Source organism: Macrobrachium nipponense, chromosome 2 (assembly GCF_015104395.2).
Source record: "Macrobrachium nipponense isolate FS-2020 chromosome 2, ASM1510439v2, whole genome shotgun sequence".
NCBI classification, from domain to species: domain Eukaryota; kingdom Metazoa; phylum Arthropoda; class Malacostraca; order Decapoda; family Palaemonidae; genus Macrobrachium; species Macrobrachium nipponense.
In genome coordinates, this window is record NC_087201.1 from 39,959,803 (window position 1) to 39,983,110 (window position 23,308).

At 35.5% G+C, this 23,308-nt stretch overlaps 2 protein-coding genes across 6 annotated transcripts in view; both read left to right on the forward strand.

The window, feature by feature from the left end:
* The window catches only part of LOC135220542 (intermembrane lipid transfer protein VPS13A-like), a 311,374-nt gene that overhangs the window by 63,620 nt on the left and 224,446 nt on the right, over nt 1-23,308 (forward strand). For 4 of the 5 annotated variants that reach the window (XM_064257729.1, XM_064257731.1, XM_064257732.1 and 1 more), the window contains exons 2-4: nt 15,832-16,025; nt 17,584-17,709; nt 18,895-19,042. In XM_064257729.1, coding sequence (XP_064113799.1) covers nt 15,876-16,025; nt 17,584-17,709; nt 18,895-19,042 — 424 coding nt within the window. In that variant the 5' untranslated portion in view covers nt 15,832-15,875. Of the gene's footprint in view, nt 1-4,602; nt 4,650-15,831; nt 16,026-17,583; nt 17,710-18,894; nt 19,043-23,308 lie in introns of those variants that run through there. The other variant, XM_064257730.1, reaches the window with a different exon arrangement.
* Nucleotides 879-3,126, forward strand: LOC135221417 (uncharacterized). Its single transcript, XM_064259195.1, has 2 exons — nt 879-1,072; nt 1,891-3,126. Exon 2 carries the CDS (start codon nt 1,916-1,918, stop codon nt 2,657-2,659), a length of 744 nt encoding a protein of 247 aa, XP_064115265.1. The 5' UTR covers nt 879-1,072; nt 1,891-1,915; the 3' UTR covers nt 2,660-3,126.

Sequence of the window (23,308 nt, forward strand, 5' to 3'; positions counted from 1 at the left end):
CTCTTTGTCAGTCATTACAAAAATATGATTTCAGCTGGTTTTGAAAACATTTGAGAGACTACGAAAATTATCAATATGCTTCAAAATTCACATTCTTACTTATTTTTTCTGAATGTATTGTTTGTTGTGAGAGGTAATTTTAGCAATAGAAAAATAAACGAGAGTTAACAAACAAATTACTGTTCTTCATTTTATATAAGTAATTTCATACCTCGTAGTGTTAAGACCGACCGATAAACATATCAGTGTGTTAGGTAAATTACATTTGGATCCTGGAGATACCTGAAAATGGAAATTTACAATAAATAACTTCAACCATCATACTACAAAAATATGGATATTGCAATGCGTAAATTATTTTCAAAATATGACACAATTACTAACTATTTCAAGGCCCATGACACCCTCCTTTTTTAATATAACTAATGAACTGGGCTTCTGATTAATGTGAAACCGAAACCACTAGAGTTTGAGACACCGACCTAATTAAGAAAAATGGATTCAGGCATCTACTCCGCATTATTGTCTTACTTTATATCGAGAAATGTCATTTCAATTTTCTGGGCATGGTGAGAACGGAAATTAAGACCTGGCAACTAGGCGCAGAATAACGTGTGTCGACCATGACGTGGGCCCCGTGACGTTTACACCTGCCACGCCCCCCTTTCTGTATGGTTATCAAATAATATATACGTTGTAGTGAATTATACTGCTCTTTGATGGAATCTAAAGATACTGATTAGTTATTATGTTTGAATAAACTCATTTTTAGCCTCACTTGAGTTTATTATTTAATTAATAGGTAATTCTTACGAAAATGAAGACAAAAAAATAAAAATCTCGATGGCAGTCAGAGAGGTGATCGTGCTAGGGAAGGTACACGTCTGTTAGATACAGGCATTGACAAGGGCTCCTGCTGACACCTTGCTTACTGCCTACTATTGACATTTTATATCATGTCTACAATGCTCCACCATTCTCCACAAGGTTGTCGTAATGCTTTTGTGTTGCGACTCTTAACATACTACAAGAGGGAACAAGACAACAATTAACTGAAGATTGGATTGAATAGGTTGGTATCATGTTGTCATGCTTAATGGCGTACCATCACGGACATGTATAGTTGAATATTATGCATTATCAGATTTCTCTCTCTCTCTCTCTCTCTCTCTCTCTCTCTCGCTCCTCTCTCTCTCTCTCTCTTCTCGCTCTCTCTATATATATATATATATAGTATATATATATATACTAATATATATATATATATATATATATATATTATATATATATATATATTATATCTATATATATATATATATATATATTTAAATATATATTTAAACATATGTCACATTTCCGTGATTCATATACATATATCGAGCTACAATGTCCTTTAATATCTAATTCGCTCTACCTCGGAATTAATATATTTTCATATATGCTTAACCGAAGGGGAATTTTTTCTCGATAATAGACTTGCCTGGACCCGGGCGCGAAACCCATGGAGCATTTCAATCCAGGAACGTCAGTGGTGTAGTAGGTAAAAGCTTCACTGACGTTCCTGGATTTGAAAGGCTCCATGGGTTCGCGCCCGGGTCCAGGCAAGTCTATTATCGAGAAAAAATTCCCCTTCGGTTAAGCATATATGAAAATATATTAATTCCGAGGTAGAGCGAATTAGATATTAAAGGACATTGTATCTCAATATATATATATATATATATATATATATATATATATATATATATATCTATATATATATATATATATATATATGTGTGTGTGTGTGTGTGTGTGTGTGTGTGTGTGTGTGTGTGTGTGCAAAGAGATAAAGAGAGTGGTTGTTCGATAGATAATTACACGAGAACAAATGTTTTTTAACCCAAACAGACCGTATGACCGAGTTGCTGATGTCATGGATATGACAAGGAATGCCGTTCGTCAGATGGTCAAGCGCACCACACATTCATGGCCAATTGCAGGACAACCAACTCCACCACCATCACCAGTCCCATTACCATCATCACCCTCATCGCCAGCACTATCAAGAGCTCCATCGCCATCACCATTACCACCACCCTCATCAGATTCAGTACAGTCTCATTCCACACAGCCAGCTGAATATGTGTTCGACTCTTTTACCATCGGTACAATTCGTCGCTATGTTCACAAAAAGTTCTTGTCAAAGGATACCTTTATAATTACTATTCTGACAAGAGAACTCAAGAAGGAAGGAATATTACCTGAAGGCACATGGGAAACTTTGTTTTGGAGAGTACTTCACAAGATGGGATTTCGATATAAGACGACACAGCGAAAAATGTATGCTAGAAAAGAGTCCTTAGACATAGTATGTAAAAGGATCCATGCTCTCAGGGCTCTCAAACAGTCTCGTGAGGTAGGAAGACAGGTGGTCTATTTAGACGAGACATGGTTCACTACCAGGATGAGCCACAACAAAGAATGGGTGGACACAACTCAACCATCCACAACTACCACATATAGCCGACAGGTTCCGCCAGGAGATGGTGAACGCTTTGTCGTGGTAGCAGCTGGTACCAGCAAGGGCTTTATTGAAGATTCATTCCTTTGCTATACAGCTAAGAATAGTAGTGGGGACTACCATGGGGAAATGAACGCCGAACTCTTCGAGCGATGACTGACAACCACATTACTACCATCATTAGAAGAGCCATCAGTTCTCGTCATCGACAACGCTCCTTACCACAGTCACCTTACAGAGGAGAGCAACTGTCCAACTACTGGCGCCAAAAAAGGCGATCTAATAAAATGGCTGTAGCAGCATAATATCACATACCCACCACACGCTTTGCGACCTAAACTGCTCAAAATATGCAAGGAAAATCGACCACCTACGAGCAAGTATGGGGTGTCATGAAGAAGTACGTTCAATCATCCTTTCACCATTTTATACGAACATACCTCAATGCAAGATTGAATGAAGCAAAGTTGTGTGTGACAGAGGACGTGTGGGCAAATGCTGTTCGGCGCTCTGAATACTTTGAGAGAGAGTACTGGTCATTTGTTAATATCCATGACAGTGTGCATCCCATCATCATAAGTCTCGCCAGGGACGACGAAGAGGAAGACTTTATTTTAGACAGTTTTGAGTGGTAATAAAAAGTGAAAGTGAATATATATATATATATATATATATATATATATATACATATATATATTTATTTATTTACTATGTATATATATATACATATATATATGTATATATATATATATATTCTATTTCAGTCTTGTAAATTTATTCATTAAATTGTTAGCTGCTATACTTCTATCTATGTACAATATTGTTAATAAAGTATTACTATCCTTTCATCTCCATCCAATCTTCAGCCATATTAAATATTTATAATGATCATATTATGAGCGCACCCTCAACAATTATATTCACCAATAATCAATTCACATATAGCACGATTAAACTCTTTATCTAAAATTACTTTCGTGACGTTATTGAAATCAGGGAATAATAAAATAATATGACCAATTTAAACTTTGCCAGACCTAACATTTTTTTCATTCCATAACTTCAGCCCACTAATGACTGCATACCTGTATTGAAAAATAAGAACAACTTATCTCTATCAAAGGTATATATATGTAATTTCTTGTACTGATATAATGATAACCAAATAGAAAGGGGGGCGTGGCAGGTGTAAACGTCACGGGGCCCACGTCATGGTCGACACACGTCATTCTGCGCCTAGTTACCAGGTCTTAATTTCCTTTCTCACCATGCCCACAAAATTGAAATGACATTTCTCGATATAAAATAAGATAATAATGCGGAGTAGATGCCTGAAGTCATTTTTCTTAATTAGGTCGGTGTCTCAAACTCTAGTGGTTTCGGTTTCACATTAATCAGAAGCCTAGTTCATTAGTTATATTAAAAAAGGAGGGTGTCATGGGCCTTGAAATAGTTAGTAGCAGTCTGTGAAATAACCAGCCTTTCTGTTAAGGTTTAAAATGTTGGGTTGCAATTCTTGTAAATATCTTGTGAGTTTTCACACTTGTGTTGGACATTCCGTTATTCATCGTGTAATCTATCTAGGTTTTTCCGGACTATTTTTCTACCTTGGGTATATTAAAATGGACAGCAGCTTGTTTTTGTTTGAAGATAAGTAAATAAAGTAATATGGAGATCCATACCTTATGTCAATAAAGCACCTCGTTACCATACGATATCGGACAACCAGTTCCAGATAATAAAATGAGATAAGAATCTTCCCCACAAATGGAATCTCAGAACTGGGAGATTATCATCTGAGAACCTTGGAATTCTGACCATGTTGCTTTGTTGGTGAGTTTCTTGCATTTCTTATTCATGATTGTCCCCTTTACAGTTCGGCTGCAATTCTTCATCTTTTATCAAAGAAGGTATCACATATTTACAAAACTGAGACTTTCCGTACTGATGCAAATACCTTTATGAAATGAAAACAATAAACAGCTTATTCTTATCACCTTATCTTTGGTGCTAACAAATTAATCTCATATCGATAAGCCCTACACTTCTTCGATAAGATATTTACCGTAACAGTCCTATTATCGTTTAGTTTTCTGTTGTGGTGCGTGAAATGCAACGACCATAGCTCCATGCAGGTCGGGTTTGGGTATGTTCAAGGTTCTGAATTTGGTCTTCAAAGTCTGTTCTGTACTCTTCATTCCCGTCCCTATGTCAGATGTGTGAGAACTTTGTGCTACATTATTTTCAAGATATTCTGCAATACTATGCTTCCACCTAAATGTTGTAAGGTGGAAATTTTATTGTTTGTGGATCATTTTTCAGGTGTACTTCAAAGTTTCCTGAAACAAATCAGTGAAATGTTGTAAGTAAAGTTTTTAAAAAGTTGGAAAAATCACTCTATTCGAATACTCTAATCGTGACCACAGCTCCTCATAATTTATATACATTTGTGTATGTTTGCATATATATATATATATATATATATAGGTATATATATATATATATATATATATATATACGTATATATATATATATATATATAGAGAGAGAGAGAGAGAGAGAGAGAGAGAGAGAGAGACAGAGATGTATGTATTATATATGTTATATATATGTATATATATATAATATATATATATATATATATATAGATATATATATATATATACATACATATATACATATATACATACATACATCTCTGTCTCTCTCTCTCTCTCTCTCTCTCTCTCTCTCTCTCTCTCTCTCTCTCTAATATATATATATATATATATATATATATATATATATATATATATATATATATATGATATATATATATATATATATATATATATATATATATATATATATATGTTTATAAGAAACTCATAATTTATATACATTAGCTGACCGACCCAGTGCTGCCCAGGAAAACTCTGAATAATAGTAAAAGTTGGAGGGAAAGGGGAAAGGGGAGGGGGATAGTGTAGGAAAGTAATAGGGGGAGGGGTTTGTGTTGAGGTCCGACTGACAGTTCTACTTTTTTTCCTACAAACGTTCACCCTCCGAACAGTTGTGGATGAACTGACAGGTATTACTGTGCTGTCTGTCACCTTTAACCAGATACTACTGTACTGTCCCTTTTATCTATGGATTACTGTGTTCCCTGTCACTTGTAACCAGAGTTACTGTACAGTACTTTTATTTAGGTATTACTGTGCTGTTTGTCACTTTTAAACAGAAATTACTGTACTGTCCCTTTTATCCTTGTATTACTGTGGTGAATGTCTCTTTTATTCAGGTATGACTTAGCTGTCTGTCACCTCGAACCAGATATTACTATATTGTCCCTTTTGTACAGGAATTACTGTGTTGGCTGTCCCTTTTATACAGGTATTACTTTGCTGTCAGTCACATTTAACTATGTATTACTTTAATGTCCCTTTTATCTAGGTATTACTTTGGTGACTTCTTTTAACTGGGTATTACTATTATGATTGTACCTTTTATTTAGGTATTATTTAGGCTAGTGTCCCTTTTAACAAGTTATTCCTGTGATGGTTTAACAAGGCATTACTATGCTGTCTGTCACTTTTATCCAGGTATTATTGTACTGTCCCTTATATCCAGATAATACAGTGGTGACTTCCCCTTTTTTTCTAGGCATTACTATGCTGTCTGTCACCTTCTAACAGGACTTACTGTACACTCCTTTTTATCTAGATATTACTATGGAGACTGTTCCTTTTATCCAGGTATTACTGTGGTGTATTATCTACGTGTTATTGTGTTGACTGTCTCTTTTATCAAGCTATGAATGTAGTGACTGTCCCTTTTATGTATGTATTACTGTGCGTTTTGTCATATTTAGCCTGTAGTGTCTGTCACCTTTAGCCAGGTATTAATGTAACGTCCCTATGCAAGTAAAACTGTGCTTTCTGTCACTTTTACCCGAGCATTACTGTGCTGGCTATCACTTTTACCAGGTATTACTGTACTGTCCCTTTTATCCAGATATTACTGTGGTGGCCATCCCTTTTATCCCAGGTATTACTGTGCTGGCTGTCACCTTTAACCAGGTATTACAGTCCTGACTATGTGAGCTCGCACAGTCAGGACGTATGTTCTGACCTCTCCTGACAAAAATGTCTTTCAAAAGTTATAACTTGAAATTACACCTCGGTTTTACCCACAGAAAAGTAGTGTTTCCCAATTGCATTACTAAACATCGACAAGCCAATGATTTAAGGATGATAATGATATAAAAATTATGAAGAAAATCGTAATATATAATAAATAGGTATAATGAGAGAGAGATAGGAAGACTGATTACTGCGAAATCAATGGGATGAATGAGGTATCCATATCTAAGTAACAATTTTTTCATATAGAGATTTCCGCAATAGGATATGAACGGTGATAATGATAGTGACGATAGTAAAGTCTTACTATTCTTTTCCCCCATAAGACTTCTTCTATCGAGGGGTCATGATCACGTTGGTGGTGTCATCGAGTGATCACATGAGCAATACCTGACGACACAAAGATGAGAGATATTGATATTCTTAAACTTTTGTTTGTTATTTTCATAATATTGAAAGCCCTACCTCTAATTGTTTGGTAGCATTGTCTTCCATAACATTTAAGCTACAAAACTGTATGAAGCACAAGATGATAAATGATGAATGCACTGCGATCTCATGTAAAGAGTGAAAGAATATATTCTATACTAAGAATTTCATGTTTATTTCACTATAAATATTTTAAATTTAAGTTTACTGAAGTATATAATTCTTATATCATTACAATCCTTAAATCATCGGCTTGACGATATTTAGTAATGAAATTGAGAAACACTCCTTTTCTGCAGGAAAACTGAAGTGTAATGAAAGTTATAGTTTTTGAAAGAAATTTTTGTCGGAGAGGTCGGAATGTACATCCTGTCTATGTGAACTCTCAAGAGAGCCTGAGAGTTTCCAGCCCTGTGATTGGCTTATCAACAGCCAATCAGAAGCGTCGTAAGGGACGGGCCTAGACATCAGATGTACGGTTGATGTGAATCTATTATATACTGTCGCTTTTATCCAGGTATTACTATGCTGTTTGTCCCTTTTATCCAAATGTTGCTGTACTTTCTGTCACCTTTACCTAGTAGGTATAATTGTGCTGCATATTCAGGTTTTACTATGCTGTCTGGCCCGTTTAACTGGGTATTACTGTGTCGTCTGTACCCTTCAACCAGGTATAATTCTACTGTTTGTCCCTTTTATGCAGGTATTACTGTGGTAACTGTCAGTTTTATCCAGATATTACAGTGGTGACTGCCCTTTTTATTCAGTTATTATTGTACTGTCTGCCCTCTCTATCCAAGTATTACTGTGGCGACTGTCCATTTTATCAAGGTATTACTGTCGTGAATGCCCTTTTTGTCCAGGTATTATTGTGTTGTCCGTCCCCTTTAACTAAATATTACTGTGCTGTCTATCCCTTTTATCCAGGCATTGCTGTGGTGACTATCCCTCTATTCAGACATTACTGTGGTGACTTTCCCTCTATTCAAATATTACTGTGGTGACTGTCCCTCTATTCAGACATTACTGTGGTGACTGTCCCTCTGTTCAGATATTACTGTGGTGACTGTTGTTTTATCCAGATATTACTGTGGTGACTGTCCCTCTCGTCAGGTATTACTGTTGCGACTGTTCCTTTTATTCAGTATTTTGGTGACTGAAAAACATTTTTAATAATAAGTTTCCTAGGGTACAGGTACATGTAATGAGGTATGTGATAAACCCATAGAGTTTATTTTCCACATAAATTACAAAGTGAAAGCGGAAGGGGAATGGGGAATGGAGAATGGGCTATGGGTACGGGTTTGAAACCTACCTTATTATTTAAGTTCGGTCAAGTGATGGCCACGTGCCAAATTTTGTCTAGATCGATCAAGTGGTTTGGATTTCTATAGCGCACAAAGTAGCATATAATGAACAGTGTTTTTGAAACGCCACCACCTATTGATAAATTTTGTAATCTTATCAAAGTGTCAGTTGAAGTTGCCATACTTGAATTTGAAGGTAACTTTTTGCAACAGAAGGTGGAAGTTTCCAGGGTTCGTCATTTTCTCCAATATTAGCTAATTTGATTAGTGGATGGAGTATTTTGAGCGATTATAAGCAAAAAAATTGCCAGATGATCTTAGACCGTTTGTGTGGGTATGATATGTGGACGATACTTCTGTTGTGTACAAACCTTACAGCGAATGTTTCAACAAATATTTCGCCTTTGAATAGTTATGTTCCTTCTTTCAAGTTCACCGTTGAGAAAGAAGTAGAATATAAATTGCCTTTTCTAGACCTTGTAGTACATAGAGGCGAAATTAGTAAGTTATTCAAATTTTCTTTTCACAGAAAGAACAGACAATCTATTTCTTGCATTCATTCTACTCTTTATCATGACGCCAATTTATTTCTTCGAGCATATCATTGTGTGTGATTCATGTTCTTTTAGATAAAGAGTTAAACTTTCAAGCTACAAATTTTCTCAAATTTTGTTATCCCAAATATCTTATAGAAAATTACCTCTCTAGAGCTAGGAGGATGTATCATCATCGAGGGGAAAGACCTGTTCGACGTACAACTGTTATTTCAGAGATCACTTTCACTCCTTGCAACAAGGAGCTTAAAGACATTTCCGAAAATAGAAAGCAGAAAAACACGCTGTTAGGAGAAAACAATAAAAAAAATCATGTTAAACTGTATTGGATTGTGCTTCCTGCTATATCGGTGAAAGTAGGTGTTTGTTTGGTAAACGTAAACATGAACACATTTCAGCATATAAATTGGAGAATAATTGCAGTTCGCCTGGGAAAGGGTTCACAGAATAGATTTTGAAAATGGTCAAGTTGTGTATAAATGCTTCAACAGAACCACCAAAAATGTATTGAGGATGCCATAATTACATTGAATACTGCCTCTAATGGAGACTTGGGTATTGTTGACAATAACATTATAAGCGAAGAAATTGTAGAAATATATCTCGTTAGACAAATTCTTTCCAAAATCGAAGTCATAATTTAGAACTAAACCACATCGTTGGCTCCTTAATTGAAGACTCCAGGCTTCTTCTGCCGAGAAGGTCTCGAAGTATTTTAGAACTGACTTAAGGACCCAACAACCTGATTATCAGTTTTACTTTCCGTAATGATTGTTTTGTATGAACGGTTCCTGCTTTACTTTGTCTCCTGACTTCCCTATTGTATTCCATTTTATTTATGAAATCCACAGCGGTTGGATGAAAGCTATAAGCTTTGTACACACACACACACACACAAACACACACACACACATATATATGTATATATATATATGTATATATATATATTATATATATATACTTATATATGTGTGTGTGTGTATATATAGAATCTACTGGTCATTTTTACGAGATATACATATGTAATTGTAATAGCCAGAATGCCCTCTTAACTTCTCAAATTTTCCACGCTTTTTGGGATAAGCTTGTCACTACAAAGCCTTAAGATCCAAGTTCAAAGAAATATGAAGAAATTATGACGTCCGATATCGGAAAGCGGGAAATGAACCCACGATACCATATTCACAACGAGATCACGTTGCCGACCTGACCACGTCGCGGGTTCGTTTCCCGCAATCGGATAGCGGTCATCATAATTTTTTCACATTACTTTGAACTTGAATCTTAAGGATTTATAGTGACAGCCATATCTAAAAAAAACCTGAAGATTTCGAGAAGTTTAGAGGGCATTGTGGCTATTACAATTGCACACACACACACACACACACACACACACACACACACATATATATATATATATATATATATATATATATATATATATATATATATATATATATATATATATATTGTGTGTGTGTGCATGTGTGTGTTCCAGCATAACTCTGAAATGCACAGAGCAATTTCAACCAAACTTGATATACATATGAATTACCATCGAAAAAAAATTTAAAAGATTACTGTGTGGGGCAATACATCATTAGCACCAGAGGGGACCAAAGCAGGTTGGGGGTGGGCAGGGCTTCCCTGAAACGGGGCTGGTTCTGCCCATAGACTTAGTAATTAAATAAACGCTACGAAATTATCATACCTCATTTCGGTATACATATGACTTTCACTCTGATAAAGAATACTGTGGGAAGGGCGTCATGTAAAAATAACTGAAAACGGCAGATATTAGTGTCTAATCCATAGGTTTTGAGGTTGCTGAGATGATTGATGATAGTCCTTGTTCAGCCCCAATAGGAAGAGGGGTGAGAAGGGATGAAATATTGTGTTAAAAGTGCTGGGCAATGTAATTGAAACAATTATCTTAACAGGAAAGGGAGACCTTACCTTACAGACCTTACATCTTGTTCGGGTTGCCCCAGGTCCCTCAGTGTGAGGCACCTCTAATGTCTACCAGAGAGTTGCTAGTACATCTTCCGGTATATTTTGCATCTTCCAATCTTGGATGGTCTGGGATGCAGTTTAGATATTTGTCGAGCTTATTCTTAAACACATCTACGCTCACTCCTGATATATTCCTCAGATGAGCTGGCAACGCATTGAATAGACGCTGCATTATCGATGCTGGTGTGTAGTGGATTAATGTCCTGTGTGCTTTCCTTATTTTTCCTGGTATAGTTTTGGGCACTATTAATCTACCTCTGCTTGCTCTTTCTGATATTTTTAGTTCCATGATATTTTCTGCTATTCCTTCTATCTGTTTCCATGCCTGAATTATCATGTAGCGTTCTCTTCTCCTTTCTAGACTATATAATTTTAAGAATTGTAGTCTTTCCCAGTAGTCTAGGTCCTTAACTTCTTCTATTCTAGCTGTAAAGGACCTTTGTACACTCTCTATTTGTGCAATATCCTTTTGATAGTGTGGGTACCATATCATATTGCAATATTCAAGTGGACTACGAACATATGTTTTATAAAGCATAATCATGTGTTCAGCTTTTCTTGTTTTGAAGTGCCGTAACAACATTCCCATTTTTGCTTTACATTTTGCCAACAGAGTTGCTATTTGATCATTGCATAACATGTTCCTATTCATCATCACACCAAGGTCTTTAACTGCTTCCTTATTTGTGATGGTCTCATTATTAGGTCCCTTATATGCATATAGCTTTCTTTCTCTGTCTCCATAATTTATTGATTCAAATTTATCAGAGTTAAATACCATCCTATTTACCTCTGCCCAAGTAAGGATGTAAGAGAGAAAGTAGAGGGGCTGTTAGGGAGGAGAAACAGGGAAAGAGTGAGGTAGAGTTAAAGAGAGAGAGAGAGTTGGGGGGTTGTTAGGGAGGAGTAAGAGGGAAAGAGTGAGGGAGAGCTGACGAGAGAGAAAGAATGTGTGGACGAGAGAGAGAGAGAGAGAGAGAGAGAGAGAGAGAGAGAGAGAGAGTAGAAGGGGATTAGGGAGGAGAAAGGGGAAAGTGTGAGAAGTGTGAGAGAGAGAGAGTTTATTGGTTGTCATTCAGAGTTTTCCCGTGCAGCGCCAGGTTGGTCAGCTAATAAATAAATAAAGTAACATTACAGACAATTACCCAATGGCAGTGATTTTCAAATGCCTTTAAATCTTTACAGCTTTTGTATTACAAGTAACAATGAAGTATATCTCAAAAATAATCCTCAAGCATTAGAATTCCCATTTTACTACATTTAAGTGGAAGTACAGTATTGCAGAATATGTTGAAAATAATATATTGCAAAATTCTCACACTTTTGATGCACGGAATGGAAATTATATTTTATATATATAGGTAAATTATATATACTATATTATATATATATATTTATATAATATATATATAGATATATATTATGATATATATTAATAATATATATTAATATTTATATATATCTATATATATTCTTATTGTATATAATGTTGTAAAGTTCCTGTAATATGTTCAGATTCCATCTTAAAGTTAGCTTCGAGTTGATGTGTTCAAGTAAAATGTTCAGAATTTACAAAATAGATAATTTAAAGCCAAGAAGTAATGTATATGAAAAGAGAGGTCTTCATGCACTAAAGCAGATGTAGCTGTCAACATATCAGCGTTTGAGTTCTTCATGTGTTGCACCAGTATTGTTTGCCTTTGTCTAAACCGTGTCACTGTTTGCCCCATGTTTCGTCATTGCTTCTCGATTGTTCTGTGGCTTCATCAAAACCTTTAACTTACGTATGACCGGAAGTGTCGTCATAGTGTTTACAAGAATATTCTTCTATTCATTTTTAGTAATTAGAGATTCTTTTATTATGAAACTTTTTAATATTAGTGAAAAAATTAACTATTATATCTCTCAATTTGTCAACAAAGAGTTTGTCGAATTGTAAGTAGTTTATTGGGGAGATGAGATGGGTGTACTGAACCCAAAACTGCTGTGACGTCACCTTTCGTCTGCGATAATCGTTTAAAATCATAGTTTCTTTCATGTTAAGAGAAATCATGTACTGTTAATTCTCTTTTCCTCTCAAAGTGAATTTATTAAGAATTTTGCAGAAAACCTTGCCCTAAAATCTCTCTCTCTCTCTCTCTCTCTCTCTCTCTCTCTCTCTCTCTCTCTCTCTCTCTCTCTCTCTTCCCGACTGAGGGAAATTTTAATTTTTATACTATCGTAAAGATTTTGTACTTGCGTGGTCACTCATATAAGGTCACTCGTAACTTTTACATTTATTTAATTTCTTAATAGCATAGTGGTTATTTATGGAATCTAAACAGACAGTGTAAACTTGTTTCTGTAACGACGCCTGTGAAAGAGTATAGTGAAATTGGAAGCTGCAGCAATGTTATCACAAGTTTTAATTGCACTTAACAAATATTTATTGTGTTTAGGGAAATAATTATTACATTTTGTCAGTGTTCTGTATTTAAATCTTTTTAAGTGTATTTTTGTATATGTTCTGCGTACTTAATATTTTCTTAGTGTTTTTGCAATTTTGGTACCTTTAAACGTTTTTGTGTTTATATATTTTTGCATTGACAATTTGTTTGATTAACTTAGGTATTTCCTAATGATTCTGCATTGCATACTTGATTTAATTTATCACTTGTGAATTGATTTGTAATTACTTAGAGTTTTTTTTAAATTATAATTATTGCTTAACAGTTTAAATTATGTTTGAAGGATTTAACTTCTTGATTAATTAGTTTTCTTGATAGATTAATTTTTCTTTAATTTGGTTTAATAATTAATTCAAGAATAAAAAATTAAAAAAAAAAATTCAAGTAATAGTAAATTTCCACGAGATTGTGATATTCTTATTAATTTTGAATTTAAAAACAGTTTTTTTATTTAATATTTTTAGAACAGTGCATCATTTGTTGACCACAAGTGATAGGGTTTTATTTAGGTAGAATTTTGGGAATGTTAATTTGGGTTGTTTACCTTCATTTTTTCGTGAAGTGAGTTAGAAACAGGGAAATACTTAAACGTTTAAAGTTGCAGTTGGAGTGATGCCCTTTAATTAATTTAATCTCGTGTAAGATTACCTCACACTTATTTTAATGAACTTAGTCTGATTTCTTGCATGATTAATAAGTTTTCAGAGTAATCAGTAGTATTTTATCTTTGATGAAGTTTTAGGTGTTTGACTGTCGTGTTTTGATTGGTAAGTGTAATAACTTATTTGGTCACTGTCATATATATATATATATATATATATATATATATATATACTATATATATATATATATATATATATAATACATATATATTATGTATATCATACATATATATATATATATATTATATATCATATATATATATATATATATATATATTTTTTGTGTATATATAATATATATATATATATATATATGATATATATAAATTATAATATATATATATAATATATATATATATATATATATATATATGTATACATGTATATATATATATATATATATATATATATATATATATATATAGATATATATATATATATATGGTGTGTGTGGGTGTGTGTGTATGCGTATGTGTGTGGTACGTTGTCTGCGCCTGCAAGCTTGTATAATATGTTAGCTTTCTCCGAAGGTTAAGGTGTTCGCATAAGAAAAGAAAAGAGTATCCTTAAATGGTTCCCGTGCTTACCGTTGCCACTGGAAGAAAAACAACTCTCTCTCTCTCTCTCTCTCTCTCTCTCTCTCTCTCTCTCTCTCTCTCTCTCTCTCTCCGAGCTAAACTATTGCAAGAACCCATTATTTAGAAAAGGAGTAGTAACCATTAAGCAAATGATGAAATCAACCTCTGGCATTTATAGGCGTTGCGCCTTTAACCTTATTAATCAAACCTCCATACTATAGAAGCCAAATAATCCCAAAACGCTTAAGTCATCATTAAATGTCACGTTCCCTTTATTTTATGACCTCTCGCCGATACCTACACCTGAGAAGCGCAAATGAAAAAAAAAGGGAACACTTTTAAAGTAGGCACAGGAAAAAACATTATTATGGATTTCTCGTGTTACACACACAATGGCACAGAAACAAAATGGAAATAAAAAAAACATCCAATGTACATGTCTTATTTTCACATGTGTAGTTTTCCTTTCTTTTCGTTGTATGTGGGAATAACTTTCCCAATAGCCCGTATGAAAAGCCGAATACATTTTCTTATATCTGATCTTGTTTTCATAATTATGCTTATTTACATAATTTGTGCTGTTAAACTAGCCTTTGTTGTTTTTACGTTTATGATGTTATGTAAATTAGTTTTCTGTATGTGCTTTTCGATATCAATTATTTATTTATCAATCAGTTGAAGTTGCCAATATTGAAACCAAAAGAAAAATCAAGCTTTCTAATGCTTCTCTCACTTAGTAGTATTTGAAACAAAATATCGAATCAGGTTAAGGGAATATTTGCTAATGGTGCTATGCGGTATTATTTCTTTTTAATTGCTCTCTAATTTTACTTCGTGTAAAGTGTATATTTTCCTGATTCCATGGGGTTAATATAACAACTTTGTATGACAACCGCATCTACAATGACATTTTCGTGGCTACTCACGGGGTTTTTCCTGGTTCATTTTTCTGGTCTACACCAGATTAATGAATACATTGCTATTTTGATTTTCTGTCTGGAGCCTCATTCACTTCTTTTGATCATATTAACTGGTTGGTTGATCAATTTTGAGTCCTTGTTTCTAATCAGCCAGTGCACAGATTTGTATAATCGGTCGTGATACTGCACAGGCAATTGCAGTATTTCAATCAGGTCTAAGTATGACTTGGTCTTAAATAACCGGAATGAACTGAATAAACTGAAATGCCATGTAACACATTTCTCTCTTTTTTTCAGAACCGAAAGACTTTGTGATGTGGTGATTACGGGACAATCGCGTAATGGAGTGGTTGGCGAAGAAGGTGGTAGCAGGTCTTGTCAATCGATTCTTTGGTCAATATCTTGAAGATCTCAACACCCAGGAAGTTAACGATGCTCTCCTCTCGGGACAAGTCAACCTCACAAACCTCAAGATCAGACACGATGCCCTGGTGAGCTCTGAACAACTACTCCCTCCCTCCCTCCCTCCCTCCCTCCCTTTCAGCCACTTCTGTCTGAGAGGTTGCTCTGCATTCATTGACTTTGGAGTCGGAAGGTGTTAGGTGTTCACGCTCGCCTCTCTCGCTTTTCTTTCTGTTTATTTGTTGTTTTGTGAATGTCTATCTATCCACAAGATATAATAATTATTTCTCTATGGGTGATCTGTGAGCTAAGGAAGGGCTGGTTAGTTTTTGATTTATATGGAGATCAGCATTTGGGGTTTCTTTTATTTTATCTTACTTTTTTTGTCGTTCCGACCGTATGTTATTTAAAATCGTTCTCCAACAAAGCTCGGTGAAAGATGTTTTTTCCCAGCATTGACAATTTCATGTGATACCTAAACATTACTAGTTCTTGGGACAAAATGGTTGTGAGGACTGGCACTGGCGGAGGTATTCGTCTCTGAGTGCTTTCGATATTTTTTTTATGTAAACAACTTGATACTTGGCAAGCTCCATAAATTCAACTGCCTTAAGAGTTAAGGCTGGGCATGAAGGCTGATGGAACGGTCCTAGTAAGTTTTGTGGGGGATCTTAAAAGATTTTTTATTTCTGTTATTTAGCCCCCCTTAAAGAAAAGAGAAAAAGATGGGAAAGGAAACTGTTAATGAGGCGAGATCCAGAAAAAAGCTGAAACTAGGGCGAATGTCTTCACTTTGATGTTATTTAGCGATGCTTTGAAAGATAAAGGCTTGAGGGGCAAAATCCTCTTATTCCAAAACTTCTGGTAAAAGCGTTACTGATTCTTCTTGCGGAAACTAGTCGCATTTTCTTTGCCGATGTTTTTCTTCGTTTTCTTAATTACTGGTTAGGTAGAGCAAAAAATAACTCTTTTGATATATTACAGATTCGGGCATTACTGACTCTCCTTGTTTGCTTTTTCTTCCACATTGGATCACTTCATCCATTATGAACTGTCTCCTATACAGGCTGTTAATTAAATTTTACCTACTTCTGATTTAGAATGCAAAACCAAACCTATCAGATTAGAAAAAGTTATTTGGACGTGAATTATGGCAGTGTAGAAGAATATTTATGGTTCTGTATTTTATTAATTAATGAAGAAGACTAGCGAGAGTATAGCCAGCACTCTTGGATTTGAAAGTTTGTCTTTCTTTACACTGGTAAAGATGAGCACCTGCTGTTAGTACCATTAATTATGGTATTTTTTTAATGCTGATGTGTTTGTCAGACATATTATAGTACTGGAGCTCCTAGTGGTTTTCTTGAGATGAAGACAAGCATAGGGAGCCAGTTACTTCTCAAGCCACCCGGGGTCGTTCAGGGGCACTTGATAGAATTTTTAACGGGATGGTTAAGAACTGAGCTGTTCTGTTTTTTAATTTAAAAAGATCTGTTTGGTAAACGATGAAGCTTTGTAGCAGTATTAAATTTTGAAAAAATTATCAGCATCAGTATTATTCCTTTTACAAATAAATTTGAACATTGAAGTCAGTGTTTGACTTTACCGATATGAGCATTGCAACATGGCTTTTAACTCGTTTTTCAGTCTTTCCTGGACATATACTATGGAAATCCGCTGCCTATTGAGGTCAAGAAAGGCATTATCGGCAGAGTATCCATTACCATACCTTACAGCAGCTTCTTCACACAGCCTGTGGTTATCAATATTGAGGTAAGCTTGATTATGCATTTTGATTATTTATTGTTGGTTCTTAATTCTTTGCAGAGTAATTGATTACTGTAAGTCTATTTCAGTTTCTGTAGTTAGTCATTCCTCAAATATTTAAGTGAACTTTTATTTTTGCCATTTCAGTTGGTATGATTGAAGGCAATGATTATTGTTTCAAATCCCTGATTGTTCAGTGCTATTGTTTTGGATATCTAATCGTGTTAGGATTTGTACCTTACACAATATTTCAATAGATTATGTTTTAAGGACAATTTCGAGTTCCCCAATTTTGGATGTTCAAATATAAGAGTTATTTTGGGTATGGTGATGTAATAAGCACCCCCGGAGCTTCCCAACCACACTCCCCCACCCGGCAGCTTTTCTTTTTTCCCTATTGTCTTCTACCAGTCACGTACTACGGTAGTCAGGAGGCAGTGAAGTAAACAAGAACCACTGTGTTGGATGCAGGACCATTTTTATTGTATTTCTTTATTTACTCTACGTTTTCAGTGACTATGGAGTTGTCATATTAAAGCGTAATTAGTATACAGTTAGCTTTATGGTATGGAGAGTTGTTATATTGTGCCTAGATTGCATAGCATTCGGTTTTTGTCAGCTTTTTTTTACCTGTTCAGAGAGTGGAATCCCAAACTTAACGATAGCCCTTGGAGTGAGTACGAGAGCCTTCCTCTCACCTAGGGGTAAGAATCCTTTATATACTAGATGATATGAAGGTGTGTGTGATTCATAAAGTTCATTATTTCTTCAGTGAAATTTACTATGGGGTTTTGGTTCAGAATCAACTTGCCATGTGTATTCAAAAAGGAAATCAACCAGGGTTTCATACGAAGAGAAAGATCTATATGATGCTCATTGGACACCTCTTAATGAGGAGATTTGAAAATCCCCTCAGAAATTATTTAGTCTTTTCACCAAAAGTTGATATAGTACACACCGTAGATTGGTCATAACATTATCTTTTGAGGAAACCCAATGTCAGAATCCTGCCACAGGAACTATGGTGCCGGGATGCATTCTTACATATAGGGGGCCATCTTACCCCACTTTACCTTTTACCTCATTTCTTAACTTATGCTTTCATTTCAGTTTTGCACATTATTCTTGAATTTATGTCTGGATCTCTTTTGTGAAGAACACATTACATGCCCCTTTTGCATTTTTCCCCAGGATGTATTCATTCTTGCTACTCCTGTTGTTACATACAACGAGGAGAGGGAGCGGGATCTGGAGCGGGCACGGAAGAGGCAAATGCTGGCTTATCTCTTCCCCGACCCGATGCCATTAGACAGTGCTCATGACACATCAACTCTCTGGGGTAAGTGCCAATTGGTTACCTTTGCTCGACACTTGATCAAACCACCTAATGATGCCTTTTTGTTTGTGTGGAGGGAATATGTTTTGTCATTCTTGCCGAGACTGTACCATTGTATTTAACTTTTCAAAACTCATATCTCCGTAACAAATATGGTTATACGATATAAATCCCAAGGTGACCATGTCTAATTGTTCTTCAGTCGTCTTTACGGGCACCTTGTGATAGTCTGGTTTGCATATAAAGTGCATTTCTGTGCGATTTTGTGAATATCGCTGTCTTCAGTTGTAGGGGCAATAACTTCAGCCAGGGTTAGTCCTATTTCTCTTCCATCAATCCTTCCCTCTTGCTTCTGTCTTTCATATGATATCTTGATAAATGCGATCAGTTGCTTATTTTGATAAACCTCACAGAAGAAACTCTGGATAGTCCTCTTTATTTCATCTCCTGTCCAACACATTCAGTTGAGTCCTAAGTTTGTAGTTGATAATAGTTGAGGTAAATGTTCCTTTGTTATGAAATCTGCTTAATCATCAACATTATAATCATTAATTATTTAATATAAATATATAATATATAATCTATATATATAATATATATATATATATATATATAATATATATAATATACATATAGATAGAATAGATAGATAGATTAGATAGATAGATAGATAGATAGATAGATAGATAAAAATATTTCTTCAGATTTTTACCTTACAAAACGACATTAAATTAGTTCTTTCCACTCCCTCCTGTTATGTGCATGTTCTGCTTGTATTCTCATCTGGTTTAAGTCACCATTAATTACCTTTCTCGAAGATTTTCTGGGCGTCATCTGGTCCCTTATTAGTGGGGTTGGGGGGAAGGGGGACATTCTGCAAATTATACGCTAGTATAAGCAAGCAAAGCGAGCCTATGTAGCTCATGGACATGATTTGGTGTATTTTAATGCCATTTAGATATGGAAATATGATGATATTAAGGGAAAATGATAACTGATTTATCAATATTAGTCCGTCAACGAGTTTATTAAGTCCACAATTCAAATTGGGTAAAATACGGTGAAAGTCTTCTGTGACATCCTCAATATACAGTTCCACTTAATTCTGTAGACGGTAGCAACTATGATTAGTATTTAATATTACAAAATTTTAAGGTATACGTAAGTAATAAGGATAAAAATTAACTTATCATTTTATGGTGCAGTATGTTAGAGGATGTATAGGACTCCACTGAGAGTAAATGGAATGCGAGTGTACCTACTGCTTATAACAGCACCAGTGGAAAAGCAAGAGAAAGTATAGAAGGGGATAACACTGAGTGAATTGATTGTTGAATAAATGAAATAAAAATTTCACAAACAATAACATAGTTGGGTGAGAAGAGAAGTAGTAGTGGAGGTTAGAGATGCATGGAGGCAATTCATTTGTGGGTACCCTTCGACGATAGAAGCATTTTTGCATTTGATAAAGAAACTGCTTAGATGCAGGAAAAGCAATAATAAACTCACAGGCAGCTGCTGCTGTAAGTGTTGCTGGTGTTTGCCGACTCCGTATGAAAACAATGGGATACGTCAATCAAAATTTTAATGAACAATTCAAGGCCTTGGAACAATTAATCTGACCACGAACCTAATGGAAAATGACATAATCTATTTTATTTTATTTTATACTTGTGTTGAGTATATATTTTATAATATTATTAATAGACTCATTTCCAGCATGTTATATAAAATCTGGATGAAAATAGTGGGTGGGGGACAATGAATATGTTATCCCCCCTGAATAAAAAGTTGGGGGTCGGGGGAGCTGATATGTCCCCCGTCCCCCCGCAGATGATGCCCATGCTCTCTTCCCCTCTCATCACATTATAATAGTCACGCAGTTATCCAGATTAATAGAGCCAAGGCCCTGTTGGAAAACGACGAAATCTGAATAATGGCGAGTCAAAGAAAATGTAGGGATATGCAAGGACAACTCCATACCATTTCCTCACCTTACCTTGTCCGTACTGCGTAACCATATATACTAAATATGGTAAACAACAACTACGTATCACACTTGAAATTGAAATCTTAACTCTTACTGGACGCGCATGATCATATAAGGAACTGTAACAGGTTTTGAGAGAGCACCGTGCTAACTGTTATGAGTATTAATATTACGTGCCTTATGATTTGGATGAATTTAGCAGGAAAATTGTTCATATCACTTCAATGGGCCATCAATGACTATAGCAACTATAGTAGTTCAGCACTAGGGAGAGAGGTAGATCAGTTTGCTTTGAGATTTCATGGGGGTGATGTACTGCCTCTCTGTAGCTCCAGGATGTTTTTAAATTTGTTTGCTCATAAATATACCCAGGAATTATTGTTGTGTTTAGTTCTTATCCTTTATTACACTAGTCGAGCTATAATTGTAATTTTGCAAAATACAAAAAAATATCAGAAAAACATGTATGCCTCACAAAAAATGACTGCATCTCCCCATCTCAGTAAATTCCACAAATATTTTACAATAAAGATACATACCTAAATCTGTCACAGATTTATGTCGTTTCTGTTCTGATATTGTGTGAACTCCAATTATAATTTTACAAAAATTTATAACTTTGTAAAATTAGCATATTTTTACGAGTGTCTTGAAAAAGAGGTTCCACGCAGGGCTGTACATTTTCACTTTCAACTTCCCGTGGAAGGTACAGAAAATGTACTGGATTTTATTTTTTTCACCATGTTCATTTGCAAATGTTTCTGTTTTCATTGATGTATTTTTTTCTTAAATTGACCAACCTTAAAGTTTGCTGGTCTGGAGGTGTACTTAATATATATGTAATCTCCAATATTTGTGACGCAATAAGGACACTTAAAAACAGAAAACCACGCATAGTTCAGTAAGTTACACTGTTTATTTACAAAACAAGTGAACCAATTTTTTCTCTCATATGATAGTTTACCCAAACAATTTTATCAAAATAACAATTGTAATAACACTATAAAAATACTTTTTACTCTGTCACTTACCAGCGTGCACTGCTCTTCATGCTTACGTTGGCTGGATGTTTTTAAATCTTGTAAGGTTTACTAGTCCTCCTCCACCAGTTTATCTGAGTCATCAAGACCAGCATCTTCTTCCTCGGCATCCTGTGACTCCTGGAAGACATTTAGTGGTTGGAAAAGGTGAAGAGGTGCCTAGAGGGTCAGGGTCATTGTGCACAACTGATTCTTGGTTGAAGGAGGAGCCCTGCATATCAATGAAGGCGTAGAAGACATACTCGGCTGCAGTTCCAGGTTGAAGAACTGAGTTACCAAAGAGTGGAAATCATTGGGTTTGGTGCACGGGGGTTTGGGATCTGAAGAAAATATCGAGGGTACTTTGATGATTTGAATGATGATTCTGCTTGGCAATGACAACCCTTCAATACTCTTATATTTGTCCAGCAGCATCCAAAGCCCTGGGGTAGTAGATGGGGTCCAACTTGGGGTTCTCCATTATCTTGATAACATATGCTTGTATGAGGGCAGACATTGTGGAACAGCCTCATAATTGTTGTTATTGTCGTATTTCGCCACTTTCTCGTCACCAGCAGCAATTGCAGCAGCTATCTTGCTGTCAGAGAGAAGTTGGTAGTCAGGGTCGCCACTGTCGTCATCCAGCCACTCCTGCATCTCATCCTCAGGAACATTGTAGCCTCCAGTTGCAAGTATGGCCTCTTCACCATTCATCAAACAGTTCCAGTTGTGGTTTAGGATGTCTGTAATGACATCCCTTCAAGCATCTGCAAAGTTGCATATGGCAGACTCCAGGAACTTCCTCGGGTATAGCCTTTTCATTGCAACAATAACACCTTGGTCCATTGGCTGAATGAGTGCAGTTAAATTTAGAGGCAAATACATGACCCTACTACCGACCTTTGTCACTAACCAATTGAGTTGTGTTAGAATGTGCAGGCAAATTGTCCATGAGAAGCAAAACCTTCGCCCAGTGCCTAGCAAGGCCAAGGTCTTGTGTCTGATGATGAATAATCTCTGTGACTTCCGGACAAAAATAATCATGGAACCAATTGGCAACGATCTTGAAGGTGAACCAAGCCTTCGCCAAATGATGCCAGAACGCGTGGTTGCTTTGCATGTCCAACTACTGCTAGTTTCTTATGATGCCCACCAGTAGCATTTGCACTTAACAAAGCAAAAATATGTTGCTTGAAAAGCATTTGACCAGGTAAATTCTTTTCCTTCTTATCAGCCAAGGTGGTAGTTGGTAAGATAGAG

Excerpts from the sequence above, each read along its gene's own strand:
- LOC135221417 (XM_064259195.1), top strand. The coding sequence starts at position 1,916 with ATGGATATGACAAGGAATGCCGTTCGTCAGATGGTCAAGCGCACCACA.